This window comes from Anguilla rostrata, chromosome 7, assembly GCF_018555375.3.
Source record: "Anguilla rostrata isolate EN2019 chromosome 7, ASM1855537v3, whole genome shotgun sequence".
NCBI classification, from domain to species: domain Eukaryota; kingdom Metazoa; phylum Chordata; class Actinopteri; order Anguilliformes; family Anguillidae; genus Anguilla; species Anguilla rostrata.
This window is the reverse complement of record NC_057939.1, coordinates 18,213,162-18,236,488: the sequence shown is the minus strand read 5'-3', so window position 1 is coordinate 18,236,488 and position 23,327 is coordinate 18,213,162. Positions and strand designations below refer to the sequence as shown.

Here is a 23,327-nt window from a genome sequence, read left to right as displayed (position 1 = left end):
GGGGGGGGGTGGGGGGGCTCAGCGTCGGCCCACTGCAGGCTTCATGAGGCCCTCACTGAGCCGTCCGCAGGGCTGGCCTCCCCCTTGGACACCTGTCCCGGGGCCGGACATGACTCTGTGCGGAGGGGAATGACAGACAGACAGACAGATGGACAGGGCAGCTTCACCTGCCCTCTCTTCACCCAGTTTTATCACTAGTGGTGTGACCATGTGGTCACTTATGGATTTATATTGTTTCACTATTTTTATTTGTAGTAAATTACACAACTACTTTATACAGACTGCCTATTATACAGCAAGATATAGGCCTATGCTAAAGAAATTCAGGTTAAGTACGTTGCCAATGGTAGTGGCCCAGCAGAGATTTGAACCTGCAATCTCCATTGCAGGCCCAATTCCCTGACTCTACTTGTGCCTCAGTCATATACGACAAGGCAATCATTTGTTTCTCTTACTGTATAATTCGGTACAAGGGGATCTTTGGAGACGCAGTGCGGTTTGCGTCAGATGCCCGTCAGAGCGGCGTTTGATGTTTTATAAGCTGCAGGTGTCTGCGCAGCGGCGCTTTCCCGCGTGCTCACAGACGGCGGCTTGGCGGAGGAGACGGACGTCTTTGGCGTTCGCCCAAGCCCGTCGCCAGATGTGAGGAGGCGTGCCAGCGTTTACCCGGAGCCCGCGGAGGGCTGCGTGCGTGAGGGAGGCGACCCGGTCTGGACCGAGATTAGAGGTTCCAGCCCCCCCCCCCCCACGCACGCGGCCCTGGCAGGTGATGGAGACGCTGGGCCTAATGAAGCCCAGGGGCCCCGGGGAGCGATTCCAGCGCTTTACGGCCCGCTCTTAATGGCGATATAAAAAGCCGAGCGGAAGCCTTTCATTGCTCTCGAGGTGCCCGGCGCTTTTATGTCGGGCGTGCGGGACCGCTCCTCCTCCAGGGAACAGAAGGCTGCTTCCCCCTTTCTTTCTTTCTTTCTTTCTCTCTCTCTTTCTTCTTCGCAAATGCCATTCAGGAGACCTGCCGCGAGGGCTTGGCCTCCGGATCGTCCGCTGCCCATTAGCCCGCTATAGTTAGCTCAGAATAACGGCTCAATCCCGGACGCTGCGCCAGCATGCAGACGCTGGTAAACGTTACACGGAACTGACAGGAATGTTTCGGGCTGCGTTTCGTCTGGCATGCCGTGGTTTAGATTAGACTTACGCCGAACATTGGAAAAATATGTAGCTTTGAAAGAGGTCGATAATGCATCTTTGTGCTGTTCCCTACTGCACAGCTGAACCGAGTCAGGATTAGAACTGTTTGCGTGTGTGTGTGTGTGTGTGTGTGTGAGTGAAAGGAGAGAAAGAGTGTATGCTTGAATGCGTGTGCAAGGAGGATGTGAACAGACAGGTCTTTTGCCCAACACCGCTTTCAAAGGAAAAAACAATGAGGCGTCCGTCACTATTCCAGAGCAGAACTTGCAGGTGGGTGGAGCTAAAGTAGAGCGGTAGCCTGTGGCGATGGGGGCGGAGCTAAAGTGACCAATGGCCTATGGGGATTGGGGCGGAGCTGAAGGAGACCTATGGGGATGGACGGCGTGCAGCGCTGGTGTAGGTGTAGGTGAAGGCTGTTTCCTAGAATTTGCAACAGGGCTGCCATTTTGCCATGTGGCTGCATGTTCTTCCACAGGAAGCCCTGAGCCTTATGCTCTGACTTTGGCCATCTGATGTCTATTTGTCACATTCTCCACCCCCCTCCTGCCTCTCTCCTCTCTTGCCTGTGGGGTATTTTGAAACTGGCTGAATGGCAAAGTGTTTGTTGTTAAGGCCGGAGCTATGTAGCAGATCCCCTTTGATGATAATGCTTCGCTAACAGAAACAAGCCCCCGCCCTCTTCCCTTCTCTACCCGAAGCCTTCCCTGGTCCACGAGGGGGTGGCGTTTATCTGCTTTGATGTGAAATACTCACCCCCCCCCCCCCCCATATCCACCTGGAAGAGTGAAGCGGTTGAAGAGTGTGAGGTAGAGAGGAGAGTTATGATTTCCTTCCTCAGGGGACTGTGGAGGTAAAGTGGTATTGACAGGAGTATCTTTATGACGGGCCCAATGCAGTAATGGGTGAACGTCTCTGAGGTCATTAACACTGTATTAATCTTGGAGATGAATCCATTACAGGGACTTCAGCGGACTGGCCTGCGCTCCGCATTGGGGGGGAAACGGCTTGGGGAAAACACTGCTGGTCATGTGATTTGTAATGATTTCGGTGGGCCCATCGGCGCTAATGGCTTTGCACTGTAACAACACGCAACGCTACAAGGCACCTTGACAGTGAGGTCTTCTGCATTTCTCCCCAACCAACAAGCAACTACTGGAACAAAGATGCCCCGCTGACACAAAACGTTCTCCCAACGTTTCTGCAGTGTAGTGGCAATGTTGTAACGTTGACGGAACATTCCGGTGAGAAGGTGTTGCGTTAGCTGGGTAGCCTGCTGTGAAAGCCGTGTGTAGTGAGGTCAGAGATTGGAGTAAAGCAAACACTGCACTCGGTGTTCATCTGCAGTTACCGAGCGCCTCGGGGGCCCAGTGCTCTACTCTCTGGCGTGCTCTTGAAGAAATCGTAATGGGCTCGACTTGAAATGAAAACTTTTCACAGTCGTCTTTGTGTGCTCAACCCCCCCAGCCTGTGTTATTGACGGCGGAAACAGATTGGCGAATGTGGACGCATTTGATGTGGCAACGTTGTCTTTCAGCTTTCATGCCCTCCTCATTTTCATTGGTGGGAAAAAAATGATTGATCTGTCCCCAAGCCCCGCCCATTTGCCTTTGTAAATTTAGTCCTTAAAGATGTTGCATGTGAACAGGCTTTCATGGGGTTTATTTGTAGTCTGGGACAATTGATCATTTTATTATTAAATTTTTTTGTCTTCTTGAAAGGAACTTTGAAGGCGATTAGACGGCACTGATTTTATTTGGCTCTGTGGGAGGAGGGGAGTCCGGGGCGGGGCCGTGGCGCTGGCCGGTGGCGGATTCGATGCCGGGCGGGAATGGGAACCAGATCCGGGGTTCCGGATCACAGAGAGCGGGAATCACATCCGCATGCTCCCTCGGAACCTCGCTCCGGCGTTCCCGCCCCCTAACGGACGCCCCGCGGGCTGCGCTCCTCTCCCGCGCCGGGCCGCCTTTCGTTCGCTCGTTTCGTTTGATGTTTCGCTTGCAGTTGGGCGTCCTCGCCCGCGTGTCACGCTCCTGCTGTCCAGTTCCGTTTTTAACATTTAAAAGATTTTCAGTTCATGAACAGTTCTTCTTCTCCTGCCGTAAGGAAGGCAGGGGTGAGCTCTCGCCCCTTAAAAGCCTCAGCCCTCTGTGTGACGCCCGCTCTGAGGGGTGTCTGTGGAGCCCCGCTCTTTCACTGGTGACCCGGCGTGGAGTGGAGAGCTGCAGCAGCTTCACATGGTGCTCAATTTAAAGGCTTTTCTGTAGCTCTGTACATGGAGACTGGGTCTGTGCCTTTCCCTGTAGAGTCACCGCCCCTGGGGTGGACTGGCGGGGGTTGGGCGGGGTCGGGGAGTGGCAGTAGCTCTGCCTGGATCTGTTAGGTTTTTGGAGGTCAGTTAATTAATTAATCAATCAAATAGTCTGTCAGTCAGAATCTATGTGTTACTGTGAATCCATTTGTAGTTTTGTCATAAAGCACAAGAAATGTTTTCCAGAGGGAAATGAAAGCACTGAAAATCAGGGTCAGTTGAGAGGGGGAAGGAGAATGATTCCCTGGTTCTGGGAAGATGTGATCACACCGTATGGAATGGAGGGAGGAGCCCCTTCCCCCTCTTCATGTCACTGGCCACTTGCCCATGGTGTCGACTGCACAGAGGTGTGCAAATGAGCATTCAGCATGTCCCCTCTACAGGACTAAATGTGCCACCTGCGCTCCCTCAGCTAGTCTCACGGGTGTGTTTGTGTAGACTGGAGCGATGCTAATGCAAGCCCAGCTAGCAGCTCCTTCATCTTTTCTACAAGACGCACTTAATTAGCAAACAAGCCTGTGTGCGCATGTGCTGGCACACACACACACGCGCACACACACACACACACACACAGCCCGCATCCACACACACATACGCGCACACACCACATGCTGTACATACACAAGCCATCAAAGGGCCTTTGCACCTCCTCATCTAAAAAAAACACAACAAAAAAAACGATTGATTTGTGGGTAGATGTACGATGTGTTTATGGAGTATGGTAATGCATCTTGTGCTCCCTGGACACACAAAACAGCAAACAAAAGCAATGGGGGGGCAGATCTCCAGTGAGTGTCAGCTGTGGCAGGTTTGTACACACACCCACAGGCTCATCTCTTAATTGAGCCCCAGAGCCTGGGGTGGTCAGCAGCCGCCTCTCCACATCAGCGAGCATCTGCCTTCGATTAGGACCCCCCTCACCCCCGAGGTGTCCCTGTCTATCGCCCGCGTGGTTTTGGCGCGCGAGGCACCGCCGTAATGAGACATCAGCCAAACAGAAAGGATTACTGTCGCTTTAAATCAGGCCCAAGCGATTGCGGTCTGCAGTGAGAAAGCTGAGCTACACGGAGGGGATGGATGAATCAGGAGAGAGGGAAAAAAAGAACCGAATTAGAATAAAACTGAGCTTTTTTTCCCCGCTCGCCACAAGCCATACTGTCCGACTTCACCCTTCACCTCCTCGTGCCCCAAACTTCCAGTAAGTGCTGACTTCAGTGGCAGAAATATGCTGTTTTATTTGGGACAGATGCTCTGCTCCGCGCAGACGTTTCTGAAACGGGGAAAAAAGGGCGGAGTTTGGCGGCGTGGCGTTCCTGAGGAAGATGAGCAGAGGCCGACGCGTGCTTCATGTGGTCCGGTTTGTCACTCGGCGCTGTATTCGGGGAGACGGGTTACGGCTGATGTCTGCTTCAGTCTGAGACTGTGGCTACCCAAAAAAACCCCTGCTGTCAGAAGTGTCAGGTTTTTCTAAATGGTGAGAACATGAATGTGTGTGTGTGGGGGTCTGTGTGTGTGTGTGTGTGTGTGTGTGCGTGTGTGTGTGGGTCTGTGTGTGTGTGTGTATGGGTCTGTGTGTGTGTGTGGTGGTGTGTGTGTGTGTGTCTGTGTGTGTGTGTGTGTGTGTGTGACAGAGAGAGGGCTACGCTCTAGTGTGTGTGGGTGTCTGAAGGAACCCCTGCTGTTAGAAGTGTCAGGTTTTTGTACAGGGTTTTAAACAGATCAGGAAATGAAAGGTGAATGTAGCGCCAGATCTGTGCTGTGAGGGGACGACAGTCCTGCTGTCTGCACTCTCCCTCTCTGGGTGCTGCTGCCGTGGCTCTGCAGAGCTGCTGCCCCTAGGCAGTGTTGCCATGGTAAAGACTCAGGCTGTGGGGCTCACCCACACTGGGGCACCCTGCCGTCCGTCTGACCGCTATGGGCGGGGCTTAGGCTCCAGAGCGTCCCGCAGTGCTGTCCGTCATTGTCGCTCATGTCAGCCTAGCCCTCCCTGTGCGAGCGGCGATGCCCCCTCTATAGAGCGGCTCAGAGCCACAGGCCCAGCAGCGCAGTCAGCAGGGGAGCGGAGGGGCAGCCGCGTTTCTGTGGCAACGCGCGGCAGTACGGAATCGGCTCGTTTGAGTCTAAACACCTATTGGTTTTCCAGAAATAATGATTTATTCATGTTTAGCGTTCGCATTTTGTTTTTTTTTTCGCCTTTTTCTTTCCACGGCAAATGTTTCCGCCCCCGGCATCTCCTCACTGCGGGCCGTGCGTTCGCTTGCAGCGGTAATGAGCAGACGAAAATTAAAACGAACGCTCGGCTCGCACCGCGGGGCATGTAAAGGGATATAAGCGCCGCGCCGCGGCGGCAAGAAGCGCCGTTTTACGCCTCTCTTCCCGCTCCGGGTTTGAGTAGCGCCGCGCGTTCTCGTTTTGAGTGACTGGGCGTCGGCCAGCGGGAGCTCGCCGCGCGGGAGCAGCAGGTGAATCACCAGCGCGGTATGAGCGGTTTGGGCGTGCGTAAGCGCTTACGCTGGGGCTGTTTCTAATGCCCCCCTCCCACCCCTCCCAACACCACCACCGTCGCCCTGCTGCGGATGACACTTTGCGGTCGTCTGGACGAGTGTTAAGTCCTGAACACGGTGTCTAAGTGGCGCATGTGTTCTGAATAAACTGCCTAACGTTGCCTACATTCCGTGTGGTTTTCGTTTGATGTTTTCGGTTTTGTTTGTCGTATCGTCTTTCAGTGCTGTGGTCCTTCTTCCAATTTGAGGCCTGTCATTGTGTGTGCATCTCCAGACCCCCTCCACCTCCCCCTCCTCCTCCCCCCAAACCCCCCAGTTTCAATGGACGCGTACAGAAAGCTAGCCTCTGAGGCGTCAGGCGTGCTCACTCTCCTGCGTCCTTGTTTCTCTCTGTCCCAGGATTCCTTGCGGCATAAGGACGACCGCATCGAGGAGCTGGAGGAGGCGCTGCGGGAGAGCGTGCAGATCACGGCCGAGCGGGAGATGGTCCTGGCTCAGGAGGAGGCCGCTCGCACGCACGCCGAGAAGCAGGTGAGCGCCCCGCCCCGCCCACCTCGTCCGCCCGTCTGTCCTCCCGTCTCTCCATCCCTCCTTCCCCTCCTGCACTGACCTGAGGCCCCTGGGGGCCACCGTGCTGGAGTAAGGGTGTTCCGCTGGGTCTAAAGGCAGGAACTCACTACTGACTGCAAATCCCTTTGAACATCAGCTTCTCACTCAGAGTCAAATTAGCACAGATCCAGGCTCTGCTGGCCACAAGCTGTACTGAGCGAGCGTGAGGAATTCATTAAAGCCTGACTCACTGCTTACTATGCAACCAGAATTATATTTCTGATTGTATATAGAGAACAGGAACTGTGATGACAGGTAGTAAAAGAACACGCTGCAGAGCCTTTCTGTGTGACTTCAGCCCTTTGAGGAGCCTACGTGCTGAAGCTTTGAGTGAAGGTTTGTCTTCAGCGCTGTAAGAGTGCACAATGCGGCCCTTCACCCGCGCCGTGGCCACGGCTGCTCGGAATACACACGACATTTCGCTTCAAACTGTCCAGGCCCGAAGTCGCCGCTGACAGATCTTGTTTTTTTTACTGCAATACACGGACAGTTTAGAGTCGGTGGCTTGGGTTTGGCCCGGGTTTACGGAGCTAATTCAGACCGAAGCCGACGCCCGCTCGCACGCACGCACGCGGTGACGCTCGGAAAAAGGCGGGCCCGTCACGGCGGCGGCGGTGCCAGCGAGCGTCGCCGTGCCAACCCCCGAGCCCCCGGAGCCGGTTCCTCTGGCGCGAGCCGGCCGAGAGTTTGTGTCTCCAGTCAGTCTTCATCATGCAAGATAAACAGATACGAGCCCGTGAAACAACTGGGTTTTTCCATTCCCTTTCTGAATGGCGAATTTGAGAAATCACCAGTGTTTTTTAAGTAGGGGGGAGGAAAGCCCCCGTGTCCTGTGCGGTGTAATTCTGCGAAGACTTGTGTGCTGGTAATGCACCGCCAGGGATTATTAAACACAGCACAGCTGCATCTGCGAGAGCGCCAGCAGTTTAGATACCATCAAATCCAAATAATTCCCTTGAATTAAATCTTTTTCATATGAACTGATGAAATAAATAGAGACGAGGTTCAGAAGTTTCCGGACTGTTTGCTTGGACGCGTCGGTTCTCACGCTGGCCCGGGCTCTTGGAAGCCCTTGTTCCTGTCATTCTAAATCCAAATAAAACTCCTGTAATAGTCGGCCTTAATGATTTGTTTGTGCGTGTCGAGGGCCTGGAGTTTGTTGCCGTGGCTGCGATGCCCCAGGACCGCCGCACTGTCGGGTGATGCGACCGCGCGTTCATGAACCGTCTGGGTCTGCCCGTCTGTCTGTCTGGGGCCCCGGACCCATGTCTGCCCGGGCTGACCCCTTTGAGGGTCCCCCGGGCCTTCATTATTTGAGGGGCCCTTTGCAAGCCAATGGTGGTCCCTAAGCCTGAAGGTGGAACTTGGGGCTCAGGGGGGAAACGGACTCGTCCAGAACCGGGGTCATTTTTCCCTTGTCCTGTTTCGTTTCATTCCGTGCAGTCCGAGAGGGTCTACACGGCCCTGCTCCCTCTTAATTAGGCAGACCCCCTGTAGGAACCACAGCCAGGACTGCACGTAAATCACCCTGGCTGGAGGCGGCCGTTAAAATGATTCAGGGTACCGAGAGGGAAGGAAGTCAGCGCCCCTCCCTGCTCCGTTCATCGCCCTGTGACATCACAAAGCATAGGGGGTGGAGCCCAGCTGTTTCGTGAGGGCGGAGCTTCCAGAGGGATTCCAGAAGATCAGGCCTGCCGCCCAAACGCGTCCTGGTTTCTCTGCATTGTGGAAGAAGAGCATGTGAATGTGGGAGGGAACAGTGTTACTGGAGAACAGCTTTTCTTTGAAACTTTTCCTCATCCTGTGTGTGGGTAACATTTCTCCTCTTCTGTAATACTGGCAAACACATGCCCTCTTTGTGTCATTGACAAAGGCGCCAGACAACAGGGGTTTCTTACGGTCTTGGAAAGAAACATAGGTATAATTTTACAACAGAAAAAAGCGAGGTCAGGTTTGCTGTAGCCGCCATCAGCGCGCTGTGAGCGCGATGCTCCATCTCGGCCCGCGCGCCGCTGAGAGAGCTAATCATTCCCACGCCGCCGCCGCCATCAGCGCTCCACCTCCGCCAGCCCATCCTCTTTCATCTGCCCATCTGCTCTCAATTCGCCCTGATTGCGCTTCCCCCCCCCTCCGCTCTCTCCTCCCTTCATCATCGGCGCTGTGTGTCCTCCGCGCAGTCCGGACTCATTCCGGTCTCCGCGTGAAAAGCCCGCCGTCAGCGCGTAGCCACGTAACGCCACGAGGCAGCGGGGGGGGCGAGCCCGAGGGCGCCGTCAGCTTAAACGCCAGCGGCAGTCGCGTCGGCCATTTTGTGTGTCTCTGATGTGGTCTGTGGAGTCTGGACGTGTGGTCCACTGCAGCCGTCTGCATGTCCCTCAGTCGCCCCCTCTCTGCCCCCCCCCCCCCCCCCCCAACCGCACACCCGCTCTCTGGGCTGAGAACCCAGCCGAACAGCGCCACCCTCTGTCCGCATGGAGCCGGCAGTATTCTCCCCTCACCACACCTGCCTGGTCCAATACGCTCGAGCCGCTCTCTCTCTCTCTCTCTCCTCTCCTCTCCCTCTCCTCTCTCTCCTCTCCTCTCCTCTCCCTCTCCCTCTCCCTCTCTCTCTCCTCTCTCTCTCTCTCTCTCTCTCCTCTCTCTCCCTCTCCTCTCCCTCTCCTCCCCTCTCTCCCTCTCCCTCTCCCTCTCCCTCTCCCTCTCCTCTCCCTCTCCCTCTCCTCTCCCTCCTCTCCCTCTCCCTCTCCCTCTCCCTCTCCCTCTCCCTCTCTCTCTCTCTCTCCCTCTCTCTCTCTCTCCGTTGCACGCTGGGTTCCGACCGCAGTCTGACCCTCAGAACCTTCAAAGCAGAGGTCCTGTCAGAAGCCAGCAGAACAAAGGCTTTTGTTCTGGTTAGGGGTGCATTAGGGGGGTCTCCTCACAGCGGACCATCCCGTGAACACCGCGCTCCGCGCCCCTGCAGGGGGCCGGCCTGTTAAAAGGGCGAGAGCGGGGCGTAGCAGAGTTTCCGTTCCGCGTGCGGCGCGGCGGAGAGAGACCGGACCATGTGACACGGTGCGTTCAGACGTGCGGCTGGCGTGAAGCTGATGTACGGCGGCTGTGCGCAGACGCGACGCAGGCCGCCCGCGCGGGTCCAGTCAAAACGTTTGTCCAAGACCGCACGAAAACACACGTCCCGCTCCAGACATGATTCACTGGCCCAATGACATGTTTTATAACGTTCCCCGCGGGCACCCAACCAAAGAAAGCCTCCCCGAGTTTGAGGGACAGGACGGGGGGGGGCAGCGCGTCTGTACCCCCGTGTCCCGTCCAGTCGCGTCCCGTCCTGAACCTTCCTCAACCTCCCTCCTCGCGCTCCTCACGCCATCCTCTTCGTCGCTCCTCCTCCTCCTCCTCTGTTGTCACGGCGTCTCCAGGGCAACCCGCCCCCGCGTCCCGCCCCACCCCGTCCTCTCTGCCCGTCCTCTCTGCCCCCAATTTTCGTTATTGCGCGGCCTGTTTGGGGAATTGCTTCAGTCTTCTCCTTCTTCTGCTTCGTCTGTTTATTTTGTCTGTTTTGATTTTATATAATTTTTCTCTTCTCTATTTCTTCTCTGTCACCTCTCTGCTACTCACTGCCTGTCTGAAGCACTTACATGAACCACTGCATGACTCCAACCACGCGGGCTTTAAGTGGTTCAAGGTATGAAATGGTTAATCCTCGTCTTTGGTTTGTAATGATTATTATTTTTGATTGCGTCTGATTTTCCTCAGCCAAGATACATATTGCTTTCATGCATTTTTCTGCGTTTTTCACCATTTAGTTTTTTTTTTTTTTGGGAGGGTGGGGCGGGGGGGTGCATGTCATTGCATCATACTCACCATGGCTTTCATTTTATTGCTGTTTTATGTTTCCCTTTAAAAAAAAAACAAAAAAAAAAAAACAATTTCTCATTTTCCTGTCGGGACGGCGTGCGGAGCCTGAAGCACGCTGAGCCGCTCTCGGGGGGGTTCCAACGCTTCATTGTTCTGCTGAAGAATGACTCCTGGTGGAGGTTCATCCATCGGGGAACAGTCACCCTGAAAGGTGTCCTGACTGCCTGAACCAGACAGCTTGAAAGGCCTCTCACCTGCGTCTCCCTCCCTGTGCGCCGAGCCTTTGAAGACTCCTCCTTCTGTAAATGCGCTGCCGGGAGACGTGCCCTGAATGGGAGATCTCGAGCAGCCAGGCTCATCCTTCTCTCCCTCCCAACAGTGGCGGTGAGAAGGCACAAACAAGCGTGCGGGGAAATGGAAGAGTGTAGTGGAACGAGCGGGAGTCGAGCGCGTGCGGCGCTGTTCCTTTCCGCCGATCTGGTGACAGTGCGGGATCCGGCATATTCCGCTCCTGCGCTGATGGATGTATGGTTTCTGGCCTTTGTGTCGGAGGCTTTCCTGTCACCACTAAAATGAGTTTTTTTACGGTCCAAGAGATTAACTTACAAATATTAGTTTAGCTGCATTCCGTCCCTTGAACTTCCCTTCCTTTTTTAGAGCAATGGGGTTTGCAGTTCAAACCCCAAAACTCCAGGGGGCGGTGTGACGAGCCGCTCTCACTGTCATCGTGCTGAGTGAGGCCTGTAGGCCCATATTCTGAAATGCGCTCCCACCATGGAAACAAGTAAGGCTGAAAAAAATAAAACGGTCCTTATTGCCGCTGCTCTTTCTCAAGAGTGTGTATTTGAGACCTCATCAATAACTGCCTGCGTTGAATAATAAAACAGAGGCATAAAACTGTTAATACGCTCCAAAATAAATGATATTGCCCAAGGCCCCCGGCACCCGAAACGCAACGCGGAGCAGAGCCCGGCTGTGTTGAGATTGGCTTCGAGGCCTTCCCCCTCTCGCGAAGGAGGCCGCTGTTTTGGCAGTTGCACTCTCACCCCAAAGAGCAGAGAGGGAAGGGAGAGCAGAAAACAGTGTGTGTGCCGCTGCATTAAGCAGCTTTATTAGGCCTCTGTGCAAGCCTGCGCAGGCCCGAGCAGCTCTCCTGTTCCTGCGAGGCGGTGATTACAGCACTGACTGGGGAGAGAGAGAGAGAGGGAGAGAGAGAGGCACGAACCCAGCCTTCCCACCGCTCGGCCCCACATGACCTCTCCTCCAGGCCGCTCCTCCTCCTCCTCCTCCTCCTCCCGTTTTCCCCCGGCTCGGCCCTGCAGGAGTCGCGCCGGACGGGCTCCGCGGCTCCCAGAATCCTCTGCTGCCGCGACCACGAAGGACCCCCCCGAGAGGCCTGTGGGTCGGGCGCGTTCCCGCCATCTGCTTATGCCGTTTAGCCGTCGCTATGGCAGCGCCGCACACCGCGCTCCTCTCCCGGTATTTCATCCGGATGAAGAAAGAAAGGGCTCGTCTTTTTGTTAGAGTTTTACCCCCGACATTCTTTTCCAAAAGATGGAATTGCAGCAGTTACATTTTGTTCTCATCGCCATTCATTCCATTTTGAACGTCTTTTTTTTTTATTTTTTAACTGCCATTTTGGATGAATTGGGTTTTTTTGTGTTTCTCGGTGTTTGTGGTTGCTCTTTTACTATATGAATGTGCTTACCATTTCCTGTCTCTCTTTCCGTTCCTGCTTTCACAGCACAAGGAGGCAAGTATCTGCAGCACAGCTGAAACTCTCTCTTTCTCTCCTCCTCATTTGCTTTCATCTTTTCTCCCTCTTTTTCTTTTAGCCTCTCTGCTCCGCCACCCAGCTCTCTGCTTCTCTTCCCCGGTTTAAGGGCCTGGTTTACACGCAGGGCAAGCAGTCAAAGCATTCAAACGCGCAGCTCCGTCAGTAGGGCAGGGCAGGTCCACCTGACCTTCAGGACCCCTCTTATAATGGAGCATCATCAGACGGTCGTCCACTGAAGTGCCTGATACTTTTTTCTTTTTTACTCGTTGTTGAGTAACCATGTTATAGTTCAGGTTTGATGGTGTGATCAGGTTTTTTTTTATCACCTGAGAGAAAGGAAACGTGGAGCTCAGCTCACAGCTCCAGAAAGGTCTGCTGTTGAAAGAAAATGTTGCTGCTCTCTAGGACTCAGAAACCTTTAGGTGCCTTTGTATGAAAAAGTGTTTTTTACATTGATTAAGGGAGCTGGTGCTGGAGGGAATTTTCTTCCTGAATCATGTTCTCTCTCATGGTAAGCAGTCAGTTTGCACCCAGACTGAAGAGGTGACTCATGGGTAAACGTTCCTGTAGGAGGCGAGGCATGTACCCCAGGGGTGCTGTACGCTCACGTATGGTCTGCGTTGCTTGCTTCAGGTTCATGCTCGCACCAGTGATGTCACGTGCCATCTGTTTTTAGGCAGACTGAGCCACGTTCCTCTCGGCCTGGTGATGAATCAGAGATCGGCTTTCCTCCCCAGACAGACGTTTGGGTGTAAAAATCAGCCCTTAACGAACCTTAATGAGCGATTCCCGATTTCTATAAGCCCCCTGACCGGGTCCCCAGTCCTCTTCCAGTCAGACTGCTGGAACTCGAGGCCATTTACAGGAAGACCACACTGCAGCACCCCACCCCCCCCCCCCTATCCCCCACCCACCCCTGAGGCTCAGAGGAGCTGCAGCTTTAGTCACCCAGCTGAAGTGCGGTGGTGATGTTATCTGCCCTGCGGCTCAGACAGTCACAGCAGCTCCCTGTGGTCCCTACATGCGGAGCTGATTAGTGTCCCGCAGCGCTCCCCGCCCCACACCTTCCCACTGTGCACTGCTCCACTCTCCACAAAGACCCTCTGCTCCACACCTTCCCACTGTGCACTGCTCCACTCTCCACAAAGACCCTCTGCTCCACACCTTCCCACTGTGCACTGCTCCACTCTCCACAAAGATCCTCTGCTCCACACCTTCCCACTGTGCACTGCTCCACTCTCCACAAAGACCCTCTGCCCCACACCTTCCCACTGTGCACTGCTCTACTCTCCACAAAGACCCTCTGCTCCTCACCTTCCCACTGCGCACCGCTCCACTCTCCACAGAGACCCTCTGCTCCTCACCTTCCCACTGTGCACCGCTCTACTCTCCACAAAGACCCTCTGCTCCTCACCTTCCACTGCGCACCGCTCCACTCTCCACAGAGACCCTCTGCTCCTCACCTTCCCACTGTGCACCGCTCTACTCTCCACAAAGACCCTCTGCTCCTCACCTTCCCACTGTGCACCGCTCCACTCTCCACAAAGATCCTCTGCCCCACACCTTCCCACTGCGCACCGCTCCACACCTTCCCACTGTGCACCGCTCCACTCTCCACAAAGATCCTCTGCCCCACACCTTCCCACTGCGCACCGCTCCACACCTTCCCACTGTGCACCGCTCCACTCTCCACAAAGATCCTCTCCTCCACACCTTCCCACTGTGCACTGCTCCACTCTCCACAAAGACCCTCTGCTCCACACCTTCCCACTGCGCACCGCTCTACTCTCCACAAAGACCCTCTGCTCCTCACCTTCCCACTGTGCACCGCTCCACTCTCCACAAAGACCCTCTGCTCCACACCTTCCCACTGTGCATCGCTCCACTCTCCACAAAGATCCTCTGCTCCTCACCTTCCCACTGCGCACCGCTCTACTCTCCACAAAGATCCTCTACTCCACACCTTCCCCCACTGTGCATCGCTCCACTCTCCACAAAGATCCTCTGCTCCACACCTTCCCACTGCGCACTGCTCCACTCTCCACAAAGATCCTCTGCCCCACACCTTCCCACTGTGCATAGCTCCACTCTCCACAAAGATCCTCTGCTCCTCAGTGCTGAGACAGATATTCTACACCACAGCCCTCTAACACTGAAGAGCCTCTATACCACTGTGCTCTGGTACCATAGAGCTCCTACACCTCAGCCCTCTTCACCACAGTGCTTACATAGACCCTCTATACCACAGTGTGGACTTTGACCCTCTATACCACAGTACTCTGATACTGCATATACCACAGTGCTAAGACAAATATTCTACACCATAGCATCTCCGTATCCCTGTTTATGTGAGTGAATATGCTGCACTTCAGGTTTGCCTGAGCTTGGAGGGCGATGTCCTACACCCCACAGCTAGACCCCTGTACTGCAAAACTCCACAACACTCTACTATATGAACACCAGTGGCTGCGCATTCATTGTGTGAATGTGGGGTGGTTCTCCACCTGATAAACTCTCCAGGATCAATAGAAGCACATCAGGGTAGCTGATATGCTGCCTACCATCTGTATGTGCAGAGTGAGTGGAGGAGGGAAAACTATACTGTAAGTGTTCAAGGTGCAGTGGCATTCATCCTCATTCATATTAAGCTAGCAGTAGAGACCACCGTCGTAGTCACTGTCATGTCCTGGGGTTACTGCCAGTCTGTTAGTTCTCATGCATACAGTATGTGTTAGCAGGCCGAAGCCATGTGTTGTGCAGGTCTTTACTGTAGGTGTTGTGGGGAATACGAATGCTGTGTAAGAGCTATTGGACTTTAGCAGTATGTAAAGTAGAGAGTTAAATGGAGGCTGACTGGTGTTAAATTGCCCATACTGTGCTGTCGGTGTTGTGTAGGAATGTTTTCCCACTGTGAGGAAAGCACTGCAGGACTTGTGCTCTGCAGCTGCAGTTAGATTCAGAGCCTTGTGTGTGTGTGTGTGTGTGTGTGTGTGTGTGTGTGTGTGTGTGTGTGTGTGTGTGTGTGTGTGTGTGAGTGTGAGTGTGAGTGTGTGTGTCCATCAGTCTCTGAGAGAGCATGTGTAAGTGTGTTGTTTCTGTGAGTATTTGGGAGTGTGTGTGTGCATGTACAGTATCTGTGTGAGTGCATGAGTGCTTGTGAATTTTTATATGAATGCATGTGTGTATGTGTGAATGAATCTGGCAGGGGGACAGTCACAGGTGAGACACAGCACAGGTGCAGAGATAGCCCTGCTCAGTCCTAGAGAGCACAGGGTAAACAGTGAGCCGCTCTGACTCAGACCCTGTGCCGGCGTGCCCGCCTGGCTGCATTTGGTGCCCCTCTGCCGGCCCCGTGCCGCACCCCGCGCCTCTGAGCAAAGCCCCGGGGGCTAATGACATCGAGCTGATCCTCTTAATCACCGCCGGCTCCACACAGGGATTACACTGCATCTCAGGGAGCTCACACCCGCACACTCTCTCAGCGCTCCACACAGGGATTACCCAGCATCTCAGGGAGCTCACACCCGCACACTCTCTCAGCGCTCCACACAGGGATTACCCAGCATCTCAGGGAGCTCACACCCACACACTCTCTCAGCTCTCCACACAGGGATTACCCAGCATCTCAGGGAGCTCACACCCGCACACTCTCTCAGCTCACCACACAGGGATTACCTAGCATCTCAGGGAGCTCACACCCGCACACTGTCTCAGGCTCTGCACAAGGCCCGCACCGGTAAGTGGGGTCCGCATGCTTATTTAGTGCTGTTATAATCCCTCACTCAAATATAACGCGTTGGAGAAGAGGAGAGGGGGAGGGGGGCGGATTGGCTGGCATCAATGTCAGTGGCAAGGTCGTCCCTGCCCTGTTCTGTGAGTGGAGCCTGTTTGCCCTTACTGAAGCAGAACGCAGCGAAGTGTCCTATGCTTTTCACAGCATGAGGATTTACACCAGGGGTTCAGAGGGGGAAGGGCTGGGGGTTGAAGGTCACAGAGAAAGGTTGTCTTTTTGTATCTGTATTAGTGTTTCCTTTACTGTGGTGTAGAGTGATCTTTGGTGTGTGAGTGTGTTTTCTCCTTTGTACTGTAGAGCGGTCCTGGGTGTGTGAGTGTGTTTTCTCCTTTGTGATGTAGAGCGGTCCTGGGTGTGTGAGTGTGTTTCCTGTGCTGTGGTGTAGAGCGGTCCTGGGTGTTTGAGTGTGTTTTCTGTGCTGTGATGTAGAGCGGTCCTGGGTGTGTGAGTGTGTTTCCTCAGCTGTGGTGTAGAGTGGTCCTGGGTGTGTGTGTGTGTTTTCAGTGCTGTGGTGTAGAGCGGTCCTGGGTGTGTGAGTGTGTTTCCTGTGCTGTGGTGTAGAGCGGTCCTGGGTGTGTGAGTGTGTTTTCTGTGCTGTGGTGTAGAGCGGTCCTGGGTGTGTGAGTGTGTTTTCTGTGCTGTGGTGTAGAGCGGTCCTGGGTGTGTGAGTGTGTTTTCTGTGCTGTGGTGTAGAGCGGTCCTGGGTGTGAGTGTGTTTCCTGTGCTGTGGTGTAGAGCGGTCCTGGGTGTGTGAGTGTGTTTTCTGTGCTGTGGTGTAGAGCGGTCCTGGGTGTGTGAGTGTGTTTCCTGTGCTGTGGTGTAGAGCGGTCCTGGGTGTGTGAGTGTGTTTCCTGTGCTGTGGTGTAGAGCGGTCCTGGGTGTGTGAGTGTGTTTCCTGTGCTGTGGTGTAGAGCGGTCCTGGGTGTGAGAGTGTGTTTTCTGTGCTGTGGTGTAGAGCGGTCCTGGGTGTGAGAGTGTGTTTTCTGTGCTGTGGTGTAGAGCGGTCCTGGGTGTGTGTGTGTTTTCTGTGCTGTGGTGTAGAGCGGTCCTGGGTGTGAGAGTGTGTTTCCTGTGCTGTGGTGTAGAGCGGTCCTGCGTGTGAGAGTGTGTTTCCTGTGCTGTGGTGTAGAGCGGTGCTGGGTGTGAGAGTGTTTTCTGTGCTGTGGTGTAGAGCGGTCCTGGGTGTGTGAGTGTTTCCTGTGCTGTGGTGTAGAGCGGTCTTTGGTATGTGAGTGTGTTTCCTGTGCTGTGGTGTAGAGCGACTCTGGCTCCAGCTCGTCTCATAGCACCGCAGTGATGTGACAGCAGGGTACTGCAGGGAGGCGTTTGTCATCCGGAAGGCAAGGGTGTTCCAAGGGCTCCTCTGCATAATGCGGTCCCACGAGGGGACCTCTGTGTCCCGGGCTGTCACGTCCGCGCTGCTTCTGTTTTTAGCGCCGGCTCCCGCGCCCCCGTTTCGCCGCCGCTCAGCCCCGCCCCGCCCCAAGCGTGCCACAGCGTCGCGAGCGCAGCCCGTTTGTCACCCTCCGCTGGCGTTCTTCTTCACGGGTCCATCCCCCCCTCCCCGGGGTCTGTGTGAACCGCAGTCTCATCGATACCGTCGCCCCCTGGTGGCTCTTCATGGTGGGGACCCCGGCAGCATGTGAACCTCAAGCTCTGTTCGGTGCTAAAACACCGCGCTCCAACATCCATCATTCTCCGGGCCTTCTCTCGGCCCTGCCCTGAGGCGTTTCCACAGGCCAGCAGCTCTGGTCTCGGCTTTCTCTCTGCCCTTCACGAGGGGCGTGTCCCGCAGGGAGCTTTTCGTCCAATAGGGGCGGTTCTTTCTTAATGAGGAAGTAAGGCTGGCGCACACGCAGTTCCAGCGGGTGTTCTTCTGTGTTCAGATTCGTGTGGGCCTTCGTTCAGTACGTGCGGTAATCAGAGGTACAAAAAGAGACGTTCTTAAGCGGTGCCAAGGCTGAGCGAAGGACCGCGCGACTGCGCATCCGCTCGAGATCGCTTGAAAGGCCGGAAAGAAATTGGAAGACGTCTCAAGGCCACTCGTGGCAAGTGGGTGTTGTTGCAGCCTGTTGGCTTCGCGAGGAGAGTAAGAGGAATGAAACTTGGCGAGCGGGTTGAGGAGCGCGGCAGGAAAACAGATAGCCATAAATTTGGCGTGTCGTGTTTCGCTGTGTACAGCGTACCGCTGAGAAATTGGAGGGAGCGCAGTGCATTAGGCCGCTGAGTTACGAGCGCAGGTTGCCGCGGTGGTGAGCGCATTCCCAGATGCTGTGGGGCCGTACCAGCAGAGGGCGCCGTGGAGCGCTTCGCCGTAAAACCTCTGCGCGGCCGGTCAGGTGCATCAGGGTCACATGACCAGCTCCGGCGGGGTAACCCCGCACTGCGAAATGTCCCCCCAGTCCGTGCGCTCCAACCGCGACTGCCGCGAAAAGATGGCGGCGTTTAGCGGTTTAGCCAAAACCCGTTGGCCAGGGGCGGCAGGAAAACGTGATTAGAGCCGGAATGGGTGTTGTTTCACCGAGAACGGCTGGAGCGGTATGCACGGGAAAGGGGATCCGGGCCGCTGCGAGCGGGACCTGGAAAGCTGCCCCTCGCAAAGCGAGATGCCTGAGGTGTCGGGCTGAGCCCTGCTCAGAAGGGCCCGGTTTATGAGGAGGATATACGAGCCACCGGAGGGGGGGGGGGGGCTGGCCGCGGGGCTGGAGCCACCAGCCGGAGCTCTTCCTGCGAGCCGAGAGCGTCCAAACAGCGCCGGGGTAGACCGCAGCGTTTTCTGCCCCTGGAGGAAGCGCATAGTTGCGTGCGCGTTAACCCCCTCCGCCGAGCGTAAACCTGTCCCTTATTTCTGATTTACTCGCCTTACTCCGCCTCGAATCCGTTCCGCTGATTGCAATCAGGGTGTGGAGACGTCAGGGAAGGTTACACAAATTGTGCAAGACAGAATAGTTTCTCGCTGCTTGACTTTCATAAGGAATGGACTGAAGTAGCGGTAAGTATTCATGGCTGAAGTAGCACTAAGTATTCATGCCTTTCTTTAAAGCAGACATTTGGGTTTTGCGATATGTGTGCCATACACAGAACACACGTTCCCACACAAAACTGCAAGGCTTCATACTTTCAAAGCTTTGTGCGATGCACACTGTGTACACTTTCATATGATTGACACTGTGTATGGTTTCATGTGATTGATACGTTGTAATTCATCATGTGTTTGATACTGTGTAAGGATCCATGTGATTGATACTCTCTGAAGATGTGTGTGATTGATACTCTCTGAAGATGTGTGTGATTGATACTTTGTGAAGATGTGTGATTGATACTGTGTGATTGATAATTTTGTGAAGATGTGTGATTGATACTGTGTGATTGATACTTTGTGAAGATGTGTGATTGATACTTTGTGAAGATGTGTGATTGATACTGTGTGATTGATACTTTGTGAAGATGTGTGATTGATACTGTGTGAAATGTCAGTTCTTTGCAGGCCTCTCTTCCTCCAGCTCCACACAGTTCCCAGGTTTCTCAGCGTGTGGCTGTGCAGCTCAGACCTCTCTGTGAAGCCCTGTCTAAGCGTGTCTCTAATCCCTGGATCTCTCTCTCTCCCTGTCTGTTTGTGTTTGTGTACACGTATGTGTGTGTGCGTGTTTATGTGGTTGTGTGTGTGTGCGTCTGACATATGATACCCCGTGTCCCATTCTGTTAATGGCTCTGTTTATTGTGCTCTCTCTCTCTCTCGCTGTCTTCCTGTCTCTCGCCCATTCTCTCTCTCCCTCTCTCTCGCCCCAATTCTCCCTCGCTGTCTTCCTCTCTCTCCCCCATTTTCTCTCTCTCTCTCGCTGTCTTCCTCTCTCACCCCCATTCTCTCTCTCTCTCGCTGTCTTCCTCTCTCTCCCCCATTCTCTCTCTCTTACCCTCCCTCTCTCTTCTTCTTTCCCTCTCCCTGCCTCTCTCTGCGTGGTGTGGGTGACGTGTTCCTCCTGCGTATCTCCCGGCCTTGTCCGAGTGTCCGTCTCGCCCTCTCTCCCTCTTCGTCCTCTTCGTCCTCGTCCGTCCGTGTCTCTCGCTCCACCGGCGTCCCGTCCCTCCGGGTCCTCCGTGTCGGCGCGTGCGGCGGTGCGTGCGTCCGTGTCCGTGTGCTGCGTGCGTGTGTCTGCGTGTGCTCCTGTGCCGTGTGCTGCGTGCGTGTGGCAGATGGAGGAGCTGCTGGCGGCCATGGAGAAGGTGAAGCAGGAGCTGGAGTCCATGAAGGCCAAGCTGTCGTCCACCCAGCAGTCCCTGGCCGAGAAGGAGGCGCACCTGACCACACTGCGGGCTGAGCGCCGGAAGCACCTGGAGGAGGTGCTGGAGATGAAGTAAGAGCCCCGCCCCGAGTGTTAGCATCCGGAACGTTCCGCCTTTACGGGCGGCTTATGTTAGCGTTAGCATTAGCCTTGCGTTAGCGTTAGCCTTGCAGTACTGCTGCCGCGCTTCCTCGCTCTGCTGGTTGCCCATTGTGAGAAAGTCATTCAGCTGTTGAAGGACAAGAGGTTTATTCTGTTCCTGCCAGTGAACATGGTGCGTAGTACAGCGCTTCCTGTCTGTGTGCAGATGTTAAAAGTGTTGTTACTCATGTGGTGATCCACACTGGCTTCTCTGCTTTCTCTTTGAATGGTCTTGGCCTGAGTTTAAACCTGTGATTTTTATGGGCTTGGAAAATAATTGCAAAATCCCGTAAGGTTTATATTTTTACCTACACGATTGGCATGTCGTATTATTTGATGATGATGTCACCTAGCAGCTGTACTTGTTCAGGATGACTGGCGGCATAATAATTATAAAATATTATCTTAACATGATCTAGAATGGAAGGAAAAAATAGATCTCGTCAAGATTCAGAACACGCTCCGTTTTGTTAAAACAGAAATGCAAATATGCAGGGAAATTAATTTAATTTTACAGTTCAGATCAGAAACAAGCTGGTGAACAGTGTCTGTAAGGGGAAGGAAATCATCAGCTGAAAGACATGATTGAATTTAAGGCGTTCAGTGCAGCATGACAGGAAGAGGAATGGAGGAATGACAGAACCGGGGGGGTCATGGGGAGGTAAATGGGTTTCTCTCCTCTTGTGTATAACGTGGTTATAATGCTGCTGCCAGAGGCGTTGGGCCTCGCCACCGTCCTGTTCTTCAAGGCTGGAGAAGGGAGTATTTTCAGCGAGGGGAGATGTTCAGATTTAGATACCCGTGAGCGTGTCTATTAATGGACCGTAAGTGGGGGCCACTTCAGCGGTTCCAGAGATACAGGCCGGTCCGGGGGCCGTAAATCACTTTACTGAGTGCCCACTTTAGCCGGGCCCGTCCCCACGTGCCCGCCCTTCAAAACCACCGGACCTCCTGGACGGGATCCAGGAGAGGCACGCGCTCGGGCCTGCCGCTATCGGTGCTTCCGCTCTGGCACTCGGACGCAGCCGCTCCTCAAGCTGCGGGTGGTCATGTGACTTTGAGCGGCAGAACCCTGTCGGTGAAAAGACCATGAGCCGCACCGGGCTCTGTGAGAGCCCCGGGGCCCGCCACTGCGGCCGGATTCAGCAGAGAGAGGGAGATGTGAGCTCACACACACACACACACACAGATGTAGCGTGACATCACCCCAGAGCTGCGCTGATGCTGTTTAAGTGGGTCTGTGTTTGGACGTGCGACGAGTAGATTATATAAACCTCACCCGCTCTTTGGAGTTCTCTCAGGTCCATCTCCCAAGGTTCCACGCATGCTCAAAGAAGCCCTGCTGGGCCTTAGAGAGCCTATCAGACACACACATGCAGATCTGTGGGGCCTTTAGGACACTATCCAGCACATAAACCCAATGAACCCTTTAGGGACTTTATCAGACGCATACAATTACACCTCTGCTGATTAGATGGCCAATCAGGCACGCATTCTACATGGCCAAAGGTATGTGGACACCAAACATCCAACATTCCATCCATAATTATGGGCATTTATATGGAGTTGGCCCTTTGCTGCTATAACCACCTCCAGTCTTCCGGGAGGACTTTGTACTTGATGTTGGAGCGTTGTTGCAGGGATTTGCTTTCATTCAGCCAGAAGAGCATTAGTGAGGTTGGGCACTGATTGGGCGATTAGGCCTGGCTTGCAGTTGGCTTTCCAATTCATTCCAAAAGCACTGGATGGGATTGAGGTCAGGGTTCTGTGCAGGCCGGTCAAGTTCTTCCCCACCATTCTCAACAAACCATTTCTGTGTGGACCTCACTGTGTGCCCGGGGGCATTGTCATGCTGAAAGAGGTAAGGGCCAAACTGTTGGGGAAGCACAGAATTGTCTAGAATGCGATTGTATGCTGTAGAATTAAGATTTTCCTTCACTGGAACTAAGGGGCCTATCCCAAACCATGAAAAACGGCCATAGACAAAATGGTGTCCAGATACCTTTGGTCATATAGTGTATTATATGTCTAGACCTGTAGGATTTGTAGGTAGCCTATGTGGTCTATAGGACAGCCTATCAGGTACTTACACCAAGACCAGCAGGGCCAATGTACAGTATGGCCTACCTGGACAGGCACACAAAAGCACGCAAGCACGCGCACACATACACACACACACACACACACAGCCCGGGCACTGTGACAGATGGGGCCTGCATACCCAGGGCTTGATTGATATATGGCCACCTGGCAAGAGGAGGTGTGATTGGAGCATTGCGGCGACTTCTATGGTTCTGAGGAGGCCTCTGCATGTTCCTGGTGGAAACATTAAACTCCATTACCTTCTTATTAAACGCCAGTCTGTTTGAATAGGCCTCCGAAAAAGGGTATTCGCCGTGAAGACATGTATTATTTATTATGTGAAGTTGAAACAGGAATATGAAAAACTGGAGGGCATCCTGATCTGTGCTTAATGATATTTAATATAAGCTCACAAGGTTTATACAAGACCTATAAAACATAAATGAAAATATTTGAAAATCACACACACACGCCCACTGTGCTAGTTGTGCTGTACAAAGGGCATTAGTGGTTCACCTCAGCCGAGGGTGTGGGGGGAGGGTGTTGGAGTGTCCTTTTTCGGAGCAATGCTCCTATAGTTTCAGTTTGTATCCCATTAGGGGAGGGTAAAGATCAAAAACGGATGCAAACACAATAATCTGTTTCTGTTTGGGGCGTTTAAGGGTGCGAGTATTTGGCGAGAGCAAACCCCATTAGCCACCATTTTCACTCGAAGACCTTTCTGTGTGTTCAGGGACGGGCGGTTCTGATTGGACGACCGGCTCGGGACCTGATCTTTCCGCGCGAT

The 23,327-nt window shown here is 54.0% G+C and overlaps 1 protein-coding gene across 11 annotated transcripts in view; it reads left to right on the top strand.

Annotated features, from left to right (window-relative positions):
• Positions 1-23,327, top strand: part of LOC135259249 (ELKS/Rab6-interacting/CAST family member 1-like) — a 218,688-nt gene that overhangs the window by 100,435 nt on the left and 94,926 nt on the right. For all 11 annotated transcript variants that reach the window (XM_064343383.1, XM_064343384.1, XM_064343386.1 and 8 more), the window contains 2 exons: positions 6,400-6,531; positions 20,229-20,389. In XM_064343383.1, coding sequence (XP_064199453.1) covers positions 6,400-6,531; positions 20,229-20,389 — 293 coding nt within the window. The remainder of the gene's footprint in view (positions 1-6,399; positions 6,532-20,228; positions 20,390-23,327) is intronic.